Consider the following 15,659-nt stretch of genomic DNA (forward strand, 5'->3'; position numbering starts at 1 on the left):
TGTGTGTTGTAGAATAACAAACTTGCCTTAATTTGTGTAAACTGGTATTTGTGTAATGCTATTTAAATTCTGGCCAAATTTCAAATTTGACCCAAGATTCAAGTTTGACCCAAAATTCAAATTCAAATTTGTTTAGTATGTGGTATTGATGGTACAGTGCTTTAATATTAGTCATATGCATGTTAAGTGATCAATCCGAGCACTTATTGTTGATGTGAAAAACTTGCCTCAATGAGCCCCGAAGCTAGGCTAAACACCCCATTCCTAAGCAAAAAAAAAATTCGACCTTTTATAAATGGGCCAAAAATCAAAACTTGACATCTAGTGTGCAAATATAGGGCACATGCCAAATATAGGATCACTTGGATAAACTATGACAAGCTTAGCCCTAAACCCTAGCTTGAATCACATGCAACCTCGTTCATGATAGCTATGTTGTGTGAAGGTTTTTTCATGAAAATACCCATAGACCAAGTTTCTTATTTTTTTCCAACAACTCACTCACATAATATGATGATGGGTGAAAGTTTCATATTTTTATGATTTTTTTGAATTAGTTATGCTCAACCCTAGCTTGAATCCCATGCAACCTCGTTCATGAGCTATGTTTTGTGAAGGGTTTTTCACGAAAATATCCATAGACCAAGTTTTTTATTTTTCCCAGCAACTCACTCACATAACATGATGATGGGTGAAAGTTTCATATTTTTATGATTTTTTTTGAATTAGTTATGCTCAACCCTAGCCCTCAAAAACCTCTCAAAACCCCTCATAACCCCTCATAACCCCATCTGAAACCCCGCATCCTTCTGAGCCGCTAGATCTCTGTTAGTGAACGGGCTGGATCAGGCGCTAGGGCCACGTCACTGATCCGCATGATGCTCTGTGACTGGCTACATTCGACAACGCTGGATAACCCCCCCTCTTCTCTGGATCGTTGGATCACTGCGCGTTCAAGGGTGTGGATCAGCATGCAGTGCCACACCAGCGATCCATGGGATATGCTCTGATTTGTTGTAGTGGTTTTTAGAGGATGCAGTGCCATGCAATAACCGTTTGTTTTTTACGATGCGGCTAGTGGGCTAGCCGTTGGGCTCTGGTAAAAGAAGCCCACCCATTAGACCTTTGGACCAAACGTTGCCTCCTCTTGCCAGGCCCTAGCCAGCAGGCTACATTGCCATGCATGCATGCACGGGTGGCACACACAGAGAAAACGGGGCAGACGTGCCCCCTTGACCCACGACGGCACAGACGCGTGCGGGACGTCGTAGCATGGCAATTGATGCACGGGATAGAAGAACGGGCAGGCGTGACCCCTTGACCCACGACCGATGGCACAGACTTGTCGCATCCTGGCTATTGATCCAGAGTATGATGACAGCCTTGGTTTCCCACGCTCATGTACACACTTTGATGGGGCGCCACCAAATGTCGCCCGCTCATTAATTCCACCCAGTGAAACCACTCAAAGAAATCAAAAAGCACGTCGCACTTGGGCTATTTAAGCCACACCTATCGTCTTCCTCTCCCTCCTCAGCCATACCTTACCCCATCCTCTCCCATTTGCCCTTCTTCTTCCTTCTTCTTCACAAATCAAACCCGATCGAGCCACCATGCAGTTCACCGGGGCTACCTACCGTGTGCCGCCCACCTTCCCCGAGAGGCTCTACCCTGCTGGAGTCCTGGTGGAGAACACCCTATGGGTGTGGGCGATCTCGAGGTGGAGGGGGGTAAGGGGGATGACTGAGTTCTTCCTCTCCTCCGTCTACCGCCACCTCCCGAGGGGCTCTTCGGTCATGTTTCAAGTCGAAGAGGTCAGTAACAATGGCTATGCTATCGGGCTCATTGTGAGGTTCACCAACCCCTTCGACGCCTACTACCTCCTCGGCCGTGTTTTTTTGGTGTGGATGCGAGTTCATTGCATTCACCATGTACAACATCTACACCGACTTCGACAACGCCTTCCCCGCCGATGAGCGCATGCACCCTCCTGTACCCCAACGACGATGACGAGTGAAGGAGTTGGCCATGGAGGAGAGGAATTGGCCATGGAGGAGTTGTCCTTGGAGCAAGCAAGCAAGCCGGTGGTGTTTTATCTTATCTAGGGTGTCGTTTTATTATTGTCGTGTTGGGTTGAACTATGAACTTTCTATATAAGTTGTAATGGTACTATGTATGTCATGCTTGGGACCCGTTTATCTATCTTAGTTGTAATGTGGTACTATCTATCTCATGCAATACTACTACTTATGCTACTATATTGTGATGTGTTCTATCTTTTTTTTCTATCTAGTTGATATATATCGTGCTTGATGTTCTATCTAGTTGATCTATGTCTTACTAATAAAAGGGGGTAGATTCCACTATGGACATGCAAGTGTATGGGTACCCAATTTTTTTTGCAAAAAAAACCATATCTTGGTGTGCTGCATGTGTGCATGCATGTATCTAGGCCCTGGCTAATAGGGTCACCCTAGCTAGTAGGTGCAGGGTGCAAATTTTTGTGCAACCATGGACATGCAACTAATATAAATAATTATTGGATTAACTAAAATGCCCAAAAGAAATATTTTTGTGTTCCTAAAAATATTGGTTTGAATTTTACCTCTAACCATTATTTTTAGAGCAAAACATGACCATTTTCTTGGACCTATTTCAAGCGAATTTCAACTTGATCATTTCCAAAAATGATTTATGAGGCTTTCACAGATCCCCATTTAATTTGGGTTTCATGGAACCATAGACATGCATAAAAAGAATCACAAAACAATAGTGGGCAAGCAACAAATATGTATAGAAAAACAAAAAAGTACAATACATACGGCCCAACATTTATTCGACAGAAAAATTTGGCTAAAGAAAAGACAAGTAAAGAAGTATATGTTTGTTAAAGGTTTATTTGCCGAAGCAACATTTTATTTTGAGGTTTTAGTCGAAGCATTTTTTATAAACATGGGTGCCTCTATGCTATAAAACTGGGCTGGTGCCCCTACGCGGGTGGGCTTGTCTCAATTTGGGCCTGGTTATTTTCTCACGGCCAACATCTTTTCATCAGCAAGATTTGTTTTTCTAAATTTGGGGGTTGTGCACTCTGTTAACTGAAGAACAAGAACAAAGCATGAACACTGACTATTTCTGCCTCGATTCAGTTACAAGAACTTGGCATGGCGCACATATCGCATCCTATGCCCTGACAGACCTAAATGCCCCCTCTAATGATGGATGAATAGCAAGTAAAACATAAACAGAGCAATGACACAACAATAAAACCCCCCTGCCATGATATTTGCTTGTTTCTGCAAATTGATCATCTCCATTTGATTTTTGTTGATCTTCTTCAGTTCCTCGGTCAGTTTAGACTCCAAGTGCGGTTCAGCATGGGTAGCATTGCGTGCATAGCTCGCCATCGGCACAACTCTGCCCACCCCTCTGTCCGAGCTCCCAAAATTCTCCATCTGCGGCACCCCGCCCAAATTGAGCTCCCAGGTTGCGGCCCCGCTCAAATCAACGTAGCCCTCGAACTGAATCCTCTCAACATAATCATCCATCCACTCGAAATGGTGTGCATTTCTTCAGGATTTGAAAACAACAACATGAACCCTAAATTCAAAATTCGAGGGAAAAAACAAAATATGGAGAAACCAGAGCAAACGGCAGTGAAAGTACGGGCTAAGAACTGAGATCTAACCTTGCCATCCCTTCCTGCCATTGATTTGCTCAAGCACTTCACCAATTCCCGTCTAAGATTTCCATTCTCATCGGTCCTACTAACCCACCGTTTCAGAGGCTCTGGGCGTGGGCATGACGGGCACCTTGTGAGCGGCACTGGACCATACTGACGTCATTTTGAGTGCGTGGCGGAGGAGGTGGACATCTGGACTAGGTCGCCAGAGAAGAGGAAGAATGGGGAAAGGGGAAGCAATGGGCGGCGGCGGGCGGACGGGCACGGGCACGGGCGAAGGGGTGAAGAGGTGGGTCCCGATGGCGGGCGGACGGGCACGGGCGAAGAGGTGGGTCCCGCGCTTACTGGACAAGTGCTGGGTCCCGCGCTTACGTGGATAAGTTGTGGGTCCAGCCCATAACAGCTAATGAGGGTATCAATTCAGCTTAAGGGCCATGTCGTGTCTGGGCTATTTACTCGCTCAAAAGTGTCGCACCAAAGTCATTCCGTCGAACAACGTCCCACTCCTTCCAATTCCCACGAAAGATGTCGTACAGGAGCTATTCGCCCCTTGGCATCTAGGATGCAATGGAGCGTGGAGCACTTGGGAGGAGGGAGTGGTACCAGCGTCATGTGAAGTCATTTGCGCTCGAGCTATAAATGGTGTTACTTTTTGTTGAAATTCGTCTTTAGATGAAGATTGTCATGTTTTATTCTTGCATTTCGACATGTGCTTCTGAAACATGGAAATTTTGGTTTTTATTGATGCAAATTTGGAGTTTAAGTAGAGTGCATATGCAATACATAGAAAATATATGAGTGGGAATTTTTTAAATGCTGCAGTTTTAAGAAGGGAAATATGAAAAGACAGAGGGCTACAGAGAAATCTGCTAGAGTTGCACTAGCCCAAATTGCCTGGCGGAAATATTTTATTGAAGAATGTCTACGCCAACGGTGCATGAAGGCGCCTCCTGCTATTACGTGGCCCAGATAGCTTTGTTGCGTGTCAGTGTCTCGCCGGTTCACCATCCGTCCCGCCGCCGCCGTCTCCCGCCGCCATTTCCTCATGCGGCCAGCGCCGGTGCTCGCCGCCGGCGGCAGGACGCTCGGAAACATTCTCTCCGCCACGGAGTGGATGCTTCCCTCCCCGGCCACCCAAGTCCACACCATCTCCGTCCTCCCCTCCCACTCACCGTCCCCTGCTCCCCAGTTCGCCTTCTCCAACCTCACCACCGCGCTGAAGAGCAGCGGCGGCAAAGGGGACGAGCAGGGGATCTTCAACGTGGTGCGGGACGACCTCCTCCATCCCCTCGCCAACGGTAACAAGGCCCGGAAGCTCGACGCCCTCCTGCCGCTCCTCCGCCGCCGGGGTGCCACCGACGTGGTGGGCATCCATCGCCACATTATCCTCCCCTCAGCACCTAGTTTTCTGTTCTGACGATATCGTCACTGCTCCTATTGCAGATAACATGCGGGGGTTGCCAGAGCGCCCATGCAGCAGCCGTCGGTGAGATATGGATCCATGTAAATTTGCTTTTTTTTTTTTTACTTAAGCTTCGTCTGAAACATAAATGATATAGATGCTTTGTGCCCATGTAAATTCGGCTGTTCGATTTCTGTGTGATGTAATTTTTGGTGTCTTGGCTCACTTGATATGCTGAAGTGTATATTTCACACCATTCACAAGGCGTTCCCTTCCTGTGTCAGCGGTCCATTGTGCAGAATTGGGAATCAGGCCACACCTACTGCTGAGAGGAGAGCAGCTAGATGTGCCGACAGGCTACAATTTGATCTCTTTGATGTTTGGCAACGTGACCTATGCATCTCGGTCGGTCTATGCACATCGAGATGAGATGCTTTATGAGCATGCCAAGAAGGTTGCCGGTACCGGCGGTTCGGTTCTGTGGGCTGATGATATCGTCAGAGATGATTTAAGTGTGGATGAAGAGACTGTTCTTGAAAACGATTCCAGAAGGGTGGTGATTATTAAGGAAGGGGCTGGTACTGTTCAAGCGTTACTAGGTAATTCATCATTACAGATACTTTTTCGATGACAGAGCAACATAATGCAGTCATCTTCTCATGCATTGTTTTCTTATATTTTAGCTATCTGATTGGGACTGAACGTTTGCACTCTCAGCTTTAGGGTCATGTCATCCAGTTTTGGTCCTAGAATGTTGATTGTTTGTGTCGAAAGAAACCTTTTATTAATCCCTACAGAAACGAGATCATTGCAAAAATTTCACACGATCTCATTGGTTTTTCAGGTGTTATACGACTGGTGGAGCACCTCTCTAGTTTGTCGTCGTTTCATAATGATGAGGAAGTCCATGTTGTGGTGGATGCTGGGACAGGCACAACAGCTGTTGGGTTAGCTCTTGGAGCGGTATGTCTAGGGTGCGTTCAATAATTGGAACTAATACTTGAACATACTGACTTGCATCATGCAGGAATGAATAAAAACCATCCTGTCAAATTTTGTAAACGGTGGTAAAAGAAGATGTTGTATCATCTTAATCCATGTTTTTTGGTGATACTTCTGCCATATAATTATCATCTAAAATGTCTAGAGCATAACAGTGAAAAGGATTTAATTTAACCCAGCAACGAAAGAGGGTCGCAAAGAATGCATTTGCAATGCGTGTTCTGCAATCTAACATGGTTAAGCCGGACCAAGTTACCTGGCAGCAGAATTAAGAAAATCATGATAGCTCGGGATGCTTATCTTTTTTCCCTGTGTTACTTCAGGATTGCTCTTTGCATGCATCTTAGCTAGAGATCACATTTTGATCATTGACGTCCTTGCAGACTTAATTGGAGGGTTACTGCTGTCATGCTTGCTGATACACTTGAAAGATATCAAGAACAGGAGAAGTCCCTGATATCTGATTTTAAGGGGCTTTGCCATGAAGACTGCCATCACATGGTCGTAACAGATGGTCTGGTTCATTGGGTGGACCGCTTTTCGCCGAGAAGGTACTGCTTGCGTCATGTTTCATATCTTCTGTAATCTTAATTCCAGCATCATTCACTACATAAACATAAGTATGTTCATCGTTTTCTAATCCGAGGTCATATGTGCGTACTGTTTCTGTGATTAGTATCTTGAATGTGATTGCAGATATCTGACTTTTTCTCCAACTTTAACTGATAACTCTTTTCTCTGATTAGTATCTTGATGAATGTGATTGTGGGATCGGACTTTTTCTCAACCTTTAACTGGTAGTATATCATGTCCATGATTCATGTCGGCCAGCATTTCAGTCCTTTTCCATATCTTTTATCAGAATCTTATTATCAAGACTTTCCACTCTTAACTACTTTGTGCTTGTTTTTTACTTGCTTTCTTCAGATTCGGCAAGGTGCTGGGAGGCGAAATCGCGTCGTGCCGGCAGGTGGCTCAGCAAACGGGCATCCTGCTGGATCCCGTGTACACCTTGGCCGCCTGGGAGCAGGCCGTGGATCTGTGCCGCGGAGACGGCAGAGGGGCCAAAGTGGCCATGATCCACAGCGGCGGAACCCTGGGCCTGTTCGGACTGGCGCAAAGGTATTCCCAACACTTCGCCGCGACCGCGAACGGGCAAGCTTGAGCAGGCCAACACGTGTAGACCCTGGCGAGGGTCACACACACGCTTGATCCCGGCTAGGGGACGTAAGCCTGGAGGGCGTCATCGACTGCGTGGGTGTGTTAGTTAAGTTAAGGGCCAGCTGCTGTAAGTGAGAGGGTGTGGGATACAGTATGACGGAGTCCAAGCTGGCAAGCTGTATGCAAAAGCAGAAATGAGTAACTAAAGAATTATCCCTGCCTCTCTGACTCTCTCCTTTGCGTATGAACTGATCCCGAGTTCGGGTGTGCTCACGCCCGGCGACAGCCGTGGCCAAGGGCCGTGACAACACGCGATGCGAGTGAGGCCTGCCCTGCTCCGATCAGCGGGTTTGGGAGCGGTTTCGCTGGTTGCCATAGCTTCCAAGCTGCGTTTTCCGTCTTTATTTAGAAACAATTCCTTATTTAACATCATTTTAAATTTTATTTCCTTATTTGACAATTAAAACCTTTTTCTTCCCTATCTAACAACGAGTCTAAATTTATGCTCTTTACTACACTTTCATCCATTTTGAACCTAAAACTAGCAAGATGCCCATGCGTTGCACGGAACATCAAGATGCATTTGTAGTAGTTTATCTTGTTGGAGAAAAAGATGAATGAGGGAAGGCCTTATCTGCAAATGTGGAGAGGAGTGTTGGTAAATTGTCATAGTTTTCTTCCTATCCGTCAAATATAGACCGGACGGCCTATATTGCAGGATGGCAGGCACACCATCATCACCAACTCTGACACATGAGAAAACCATTTTGTCCCTCATGTGGTGTGTGTGTGTGCGCGGATAGTAGCACACACACAACATCAGTGATGGCAGGCACACCATCATCACCAACTCTGACACATGAAAAAACCATTTTGTCCCTCATGTGGTGTGTGTGTGCGCGCGCGGATAGTAGCACACACACAACATCAGTGCAGGGCAGTAGCGTGCACACAGCCGCAGTAGCACACAGCAGCACATGCACACATAGCAACACACGCACGCAGCGTACACACAGCAACACACATTGAGCAAGACACACAGCACACACACACACACACACAGCATCAGTAGCACACACGTTCGCGTGCACACACACAATAGCAGCGCGCACGCGCAAACATACCACATGAGGGGTAAAAGGGTCTTTTCAGGTATCATTTAGGTTCAAAATGGACAGAAGTGTCATAAAAGACATACAATTTGGACTCGTTGTTAGATAAAAGTCATCCTGCCTTATAGAATTGAGAATATTATTGCATCTCCAGCGAAGTGGATTAATTAAGGATACTCTCCTCAGTTAACCGTTGGATTGTTTTTCCAGGTTCTAATTTACGGGATCTCTGATCATATAGGTTGGGTTACCCCCATGGCAACTTACGTGCGTCTCATATCCTTCTTCCTCGATACATTTTTCTATTACAGTTCGTGATAGACCTTTCTTAAAAGGGTCTGCCAGATTTTTAGCCATCCGAAAAAATCCAACGCTATCACTCTAGAGTTTCTTGATTTTCTGACAGCTTTTAATCTTCTTCTTATGTGCTTTGTGGATTTCATGTTGTCCTTTGAAGTTTTAGCCTTGGCAATCACAGTTTGATCGTCACAGTTCACAAGGACAACCGGTACTGGTTTATCAACCACCGGCAAATCCATCAACAGCTCTCGAAGCCATTCTGCTTCGACGCACGATGTGTCTAATGCTGTGAGTTCAGCTTTCATAGTCGATCTCATTAAGATCGTCTGCTTGCAAGACTTCCAGGAAACAACACCACCACCAAGTGTGAAGACATATCCACTTGTGGCTTTCATCTCATCAGCATTAGATATCCAATTCGAATCACTGTACCTCTCAAGTACCGTCGGGTACCCAGAATAGTGAATTTCATAGATCACAGTACCTTGCAAATAATGCATGACTCGTTCAACGGCATGCCAATGCACATCTCCTAGATTGGAAACAAACCGGCTCAGTTTGCACACAGCAAATGAGATGTCAGGACGAGTAGCACAAGCTAGGTACATCAGTGAACCAACCACTTGAGAATATCTCAATTGATTTACAGACGTGCCTTCAAACTTTCGAATCCGCACGCTAGGATCATATGGTGTTGCAGAAGGTTTGCAGTACGAATATCCAAAACGGCTCAAAATCTTCTGAACATAGTGGGATTGCAAAAGTGTAATCCCACCCTCAGTATCTCTCAGTAGCTTGATGTTCAAGATAACATCAGCCACGCCCATGCCTTTCATCTCAAAGTTATGAGATAGAAAAGCCTTGACCTCCTCAATGACTTTAGGTGGGTCCCAAATATCAGTATGTCATCGTCATACAGACACAGTATAATTCCTTCTCCCCCACCATAGCGATAGTATACACATTTGTCAGCTTCATTAACAACAAAGCCAACAGATGTCAAAGTTGTATTAAACTTCTCATGCCATTGCTTAGGCGCTTGTTTCAGGTTATACAGAGATTTCACTAGCTTGCACACCTTTCTTTCCTGACCATTTACTACAAAGCCATCCGACTGTTGCATGTAAATTTCTTTGTCTAGCTCTCCATTAAGGTAAGCCATCTTAACGTCCATCTGATGAACGAGAAGACCATGCGAGGCAGCCAAAGCGATTAACACTCGAATGGTTGTCAGTCTAGCCACGGGTGAGTAAGTATTGAAGAGGTCTTCTTCTTCTTTCTGGGCATAACCCTTGGCCATAAGCCTAGCCTCGTACTTCTCAATAGTACCGTCGGGCCTAAGCTTCCTTTTGAACACCCACTTACATCCCAATGGTTGGCAACCATAAGGACGATCAGTGATCTCCCATGTCCCGTTAGCCAAGATGTAATCCATCTCGCTACGGACCGCATCCTTCCAGTAGTCAACATCCGAAGATGCATAAGCTTCTGAAATGGAACTGGGAATGTCATCATCCACGAGGTACACGAGGAAATCATCACCAAAGGACTTTGCAGTCCTCTGTCTCTTGCTCCTAACAAGAGCTTCCTCGTCATCCTCCGTGGAATTTTCATCACTTTTGTGTTCATAATATTCCATTGGAATGGTAGGTTCAGGAGTCTCATCAGATTCCAGTCTAGAAGTGCTTTGCATTTCTCTCGTGGGGAAAATAGACTTAAAGAATGTAGCATCCTTAGACACTATAATTGTATCGACCTTCTGGTCAGGTACTGTCGTGGTTCTAAGTCTGACAGTAGTGTAGGGGGGTAGGAATGGAGAGGCAAGATCCTAGCTATGGAGTAGTTGTATACGCAAGAGGTTTACGAGTTCAGGCCCTTCTCGGAGGAAGCAACAACCCTACGTCTCGGATCCCGGAGGCGGTCGACTGAATTATGTGTGTATGAGTTACAGGGGTGTGAACCCTTTACACTGAGGAGGGGGTGGCTTATATAGAGTTCGCCAGACCCCTCCGGCCCTCAGTTATGCAGGGTTTAAGGTACATTAAGATCGAGCGTTACTGGTAACGCCACAAATAAAGTGCTATGATGACCATAAAGCTACTTAATGACCGACCTTTTGTGCGCAGAGCGACTTTAGAACTCCTAGTTGTCGAGTGGTTGGCTTCATGGTCGAGTGTCTTCGAGTCCGTCGAGTGGAACACTTCTGAGTTGATGAAAGGTGGTTTCTTCTAGAGATGTCCTTGGGGAGGGTAGTTTGGACAGGTCCATGACCCTACCCTAGGTACATAGCTCCAACATTAGCCCCCGAATGGATCGAGGTTTGAGTGGGGAAGGAGTTGAGAACTCTTCCGATCCATCTTTTGTGCTATGAGTATATCTTGTTCTGGATTCATGAACCTAAGTAACGACACCAACTTCTTTTTCAGTCGCCTTGATCCATTCTTGGTTTTAGTCTAGTGAGTTTCTTTACTTGAAAAGCTCCGAGTGACGATGTGGAGGAGATCCTTCATCTGACAAGTTGTTCTACTGCTCGCGGATTTCGCGGGATTCAAATTTTGGGAAGCGCGACTGTTGCGGGATTTGACAGGATCATCTGGGCCTACATGTCAGTCACTCGGAAGTAACTCCATATAAGCCGATGGCCCAGGGCTTTTGAACAGTGCGCCTTCGTTTTCCCCCTTTCTTCTCGAATTCCTCCGCCGCTTCTGTTCTCGTCTCGGTGTCGCCGGTCTATTCGAGCTTCGTCTACGGCGATGGTAAAGGAGAAGACGGCGGCCCTGGAGCACGCAAAAAAGCGACGGCACAGGCGAAGGCGAAGAAGTCCGGTCGGGGCGGATCTTCCTCGAGGACTGCCTTGCCGCCGGGCTGGATCTAGGGCGATTGGATGCCCTCGGCGATTCGACAGGACGACATTGATGACCTGATCGAGGGGGGATTCATTCCCCACAAATCTGCGCGCCTCCCGGGGAACGAGATCGAGCCGCAGCCTCACGAGGGTGAGTGTGTCCTTATCGCCACTCACGTCGACCGCGGATTCTCCCTGCCCCCTCATCCTTTTTTCCGGAGTTTCTTGAACTTTTTCGTAGCGCAACTCCATCACTTTACTCCAAATTCCATCGTGTATCTTGCTGCCTTCGTGTCTTTGTGCGAGAATTTCTTGGGTTGCCATCCTCATTGGGGCCTCTTCAAGCACATTTTCACTTGTCGTTCTCAGTCGGTTAAGAAAGCCAAGTCGAGTGACGATAAGACACAAGTGATTCAGATGTGCAGGGGTCTTGGGATCCAGATGAGAAGCAAAAGTTCTTTTCCATCTATGATTCTTCCTGACTCAGTCCGCGGGTGGCAGTCGACCTGGTTCTACTGCAGAGACCAGCCGACTCCAGGACAGGCGACGGGTCTTCCCCCTTTCTCCCTGAACCGAGCAGAAAAACCTTCTTCTCTGAAAGTGACACCGGAAGAGAAGGCACAAGTCAAAGTGTTGGTTGGTCGAGTGGTTCAGCTTTTCCGTGACGGGGTTACTGGTATGGATTTGCTAGAGGTCTTCCTCCGGAGACGTATCCAACCGCTCCAAGCTCGTGACCATCCGATGTGGATGTATTCGGGTCTCGATGACACCACTCGGATTCACCCGGAGGAGGTGGACGAGGCTAAGTTGGAGGGGTGGTTGTCAAGTATCACAGGGAACAAAGACAACCCCCGAGGAGCCAGGAGGATTCCTCCACTCGACCAATCATACGAAGTAGAACAGGTCCAATTCTGCATCTCTGAGTGTGACCTTGCTTTCTTCATTCTGTTTGCTTAAAATCAATCGACTGACTTTTGTCTTATTTGTTGTCTTCTAGACCATTACTGAGATGTACTCGATGCCCAACGGGGTGCAAGAACAGACCGAGAAGGGGGAGGCAAGCGGAGGTGAAAGTGAGGAGGAGTGGCAATCTGATGGTGAGGGGGAAGAGGATGACGACGGCTCCAGTGGAGAGGAGGAGGAGGAAGTCAATCCTCCACACACGGAAAGGCGGTCCAAGCTCACCCACGACCCCGCGAGCGAGCGTGGCAAAGCGACTGCGCTTGTTGGGCAGTCGTCAAAACGCCCTCGGACAGCTTCTCCGGCGCCGACTGAAAAAGCACCGAAGCATCCACGAGCGGCGTCATCAAAGCCGCCGAAGGCCTTGCCCAAGATGAGAATGACCATTCCCACCATTTCCGGGTAACAGCAGAAATTGTGTCTTCTCGTTCAGCATGGACAGACTCTTGGTCGACTCATTGACTAACCGACTGGTTTCTGAAATCTGCAGTGCTGCTACCTCCGAGACCTCCACCAGGAATGAAGACCAGGAAATGGAAGATGCTGTCACCTCCAACCTTGGTACGATCTCTGTAGTTTCACTTTTGGTCGATTGGATTTTTGTTTTTAACTTTGGATTTTTCCTGTAGCTCCTCCTCATTTCATTGATCTCCCTGATGATGACGACGAGGCATCGCTGAGGACGAGGAGGAATAGAAAGGCGCCGGCTGGCAAGACTACTCAGATTGCATCAGTGCCTGAGACACCGGTTCAGGAGGGTGGCAATATCTCTCGGACTTCCGTGTCCTTCGCTGTGCCGCTGACGAGTGTTTGGCCTTCATCGTCGACTGTTGACCCGCCCTCCCTTTTCTCCACACACCACGTCCCAGAGGACCAAGTGGGTGCTGCTAAGGAGGCTATACGCCAGACGGCGATCATGATGGAGCAGGTGAAGGCGGTCCGGGAAGCCAGCCAAGCGGCCTATGATGCTAGCTCAGCTCTTCAGAGCAACGTCCAGGTTAGTTGGTCACCGCTTGTTCTGTTAGGATATGCTATCTGAAGACTCTCTTTCCGAAGATCTTTGTATCTGTACACCCACTGGGTGTGTCAATTGAATTTTTGGATTGGTGGGGGCACGCTGAGTGCACCCACTGGGTGTAGTCCCCGAGACTATGGTGGACTGCTGGCAGTCGACTGTAGTCTTTGTATTTTGAGTTTCTTCACTCTAACTTCTTCACTCGGTCTGGTCGGACCATGTCGAATGGAATCTTGGAACCAGTGGGGGCATGCTGAGTGCACCCACTGGGTGTGGTCCCCGAGACCATGGTCGACTGCTGGCAGTCGACTAAGGTCTGAAGAACCTGTTTTTTGGTAGATCATGATGAGACCATGGCTGACTGCTGACAGTTAGCTATGGTTTAGGACCATAACCTCTTTGTCCCTTTCGGTTGAATGATCGGACCAAGTCGGTAGAACCAGTGGGGGCACGCTGAGTGCACCCACTGGATGTAGTCCCCAAGACTACTGTTGAATATTTTGATTCGACTGTAGTCTTAGAAATGTTACGATTTTTCTCTTAGTCACTCGGAAGCAACCTATCTTTGATGTCTGTCGACTGACCCTTCGCAGAAATCCTGCGAGCTTGTGGCTCGCTATACTGAAACAAACAGATCCAGCTCAACCTTGACTTGAAGCTTGCTCAGGAGAACTTTCAGAAGGCAAAAGACGAAGCAAAAGGTATGGCTGGTGAGAACTTGACGACTGTCTTTATATTTTTGCCCATTCCTGATTCTGATCTCATTGTCATTTTGCAGGTAAAATGGAGGAGGCTCTGAAGAAGAAGGACCATGACCTTGCCGAGGTGCAGAAGGCTGCTTTGGACAAAATGAAGCTTGTGGAAGAAAAACTGGCTTCAGTCGGTAAACTTGAAGAGGAGAACGCTAATATGAAAGCTGCTCTCAACGCGGCCAACAAGGAGGTCAGCCGTCTGAAGAATGATAAGATAGCTCTGAATGACAAGGCTAGTGAACTGGTGGGGAAGAAGAACGATCTGGAGGCTTATCTGGGAGGGCTCGCCAAGAAGTTATTCATCATGCTTGAGGGTAATCTCTCCTACCCGACTGACTTGTTATCATCGACTCATCGTAGAACTGCTGGTTTATCTTTGAATTGTGTTTACAGAATACTGCCAAAACTTCGAGGAGGAGACCAGTCGAGTGGAGACAAGCTTGGAACCCATTAACTCTCATGTGAAGGATGAAGCTGCTATGAACGTGCTCCGACTAGAGTCTCGTGTTGTTGGTGTGGTCAACTACCTTGCTCGACTGAAGGTTGCGGCATCGCGAATCGACACGACACTCTGGCCAGGAGCGACGCTTCAAAATGACCTCGAGTCTCTAATGACTCGACTGAATGAAGTTCCAGGTCGAGTGAAAGAATGGAAGAAGTCTTCTGCCAGGTGCGGCGCTGACGTCGCTCTGTCCCTGGTCCGTGTTCACTGCAAGGATGCACGAGAGGAAAAGCTGGCGTCCATCAAAGTTGCCAATACCAAGAAGCACGACTTCCAATCTTTCATGGAGAACTTCATTGCTACTGCCACTCGGATCGCTGACGGAATTGACTTGGACCAGTTTGTCGCGCCCTCCAGTCCTCCACCTGAGGAGTAACAAAAACTTCTATGCTTCGCCTTAAATTTGCCTCAGAATGCCGAGTGGTTTTGTAACCGATAAACTTTTACAGGCTTGACGCCTGAGCACTTCTGAATCCGTAGGATGTTATCTGAACTTGGCTTATCGTTGAATATGCTTGCATTTGCCTTCAAGCGAACTTTGTTCTTCACTCGAAATATGCTTTAGTGCTTGAGACACAGCTCTGAGGTGGAAAATCCAGTCGACCTGCACTTCATCATTCTTTCAGGTAGGGATGGAGCAGAGATTGCAGTCGACCTGCGTCCTTGCAGATCGGGATGGAGCGCACGTTGTACTTGTGGTGCATCTCTGAAGGAGAAGGTAGCAGTCGACCTGCACCTCGTCGTCCTTGCAGATTGGAATGGAGCGCACGTTGTACTTGTGGCGCAGTTCTGAAGGAGAGGGTAACAGTCGACCTGCACCTCGTCGTCCTTGTGGATCGGAATGGAGCGCACGTTGTATTTGTGGCGCAGCTCCAAAGGAGAAGGTAGAAGTCGACCTGCACCTTGTCGTCCTTGCGGATCGGAAT

At 47.4% G+C, this 15,659-nt stretch overlaps 1 protein-coding gene across 1 annotated transcript; it reads left to right on the forward strand.

The window, feature by feature from the left end:
• The first annotated feature begins 4,652 nt into the window (after window positions 1–4,652).
• On the forward strand, window positions 4,653–7,591 carry LOC119276671 (putative D-cysteine desulfhydrase 2, mitochondrial). The gene is made up of 6 exons (XM_037557800.1): window positions 4,653–5,045; window positions 5,126–5,168; window positions 5,369–5,683; window positions 5,929–6,058; window positions 6,470–6,637; window positions 7,014–7,591. Exons 1-6 carry the CDS (start codon window positions 4,728–4,730, stop codon window positions 7,249–7,251), a joined length of 1,212 nt encoding a protein of 403 aa, XP_037413697.1. The 5' UTR covers window positions 4,653–4,727; the 3' UTR covers window positions 7,252–7,591.
• Window positions 7,592–15,659: the final 8,068 nt, after the last annotated feature.

This window comes from Triticum dicoccoides, chromosome 3B, assembly GCF_002162155.2.
Source record: "Triticum dicoccoides isolate Atlit2015 ecotype Zavitan chromosome 3B, WEW_v2.0, whole genome shotgun sequence".
Classification (NCBI taxonomy): domain Eukaryota; kingdom Viridiplantae; phylum Streptophyta; class Magnoliopsida; order Poales; family Poaceae; genus Triticum; species Triticum dicoccoides.

What these genes read in the sequence shown, in the direction of transcription:
- LOC119276671 (XM_037557800.1), top strand. Translation starts at nt 4,728, where the DNA reads ATGCGGCCAGCGCCGGTGCTCGCCGCCGGCGGCAGGACGCTCGGAAAC. An exon ending in GCCGGGGTGCCACCGACGTG is followed by an intron (nt 5,046 to 5,125) that starts GTGGGCATCCAT and finishes CTCCTATTGCAG; the next exon opens with ATAACATGCGGGGGTTGCCA. An exon ending in GACCGCTTTTCGCCGAGAAG is followed by an intron (nt 6,638 to 7,013) that starts GTACTGCTTGCG and finishes TGCTTTCTTCAG; the next exon opens with ATTCGGCAAGGTGCTGGGAG.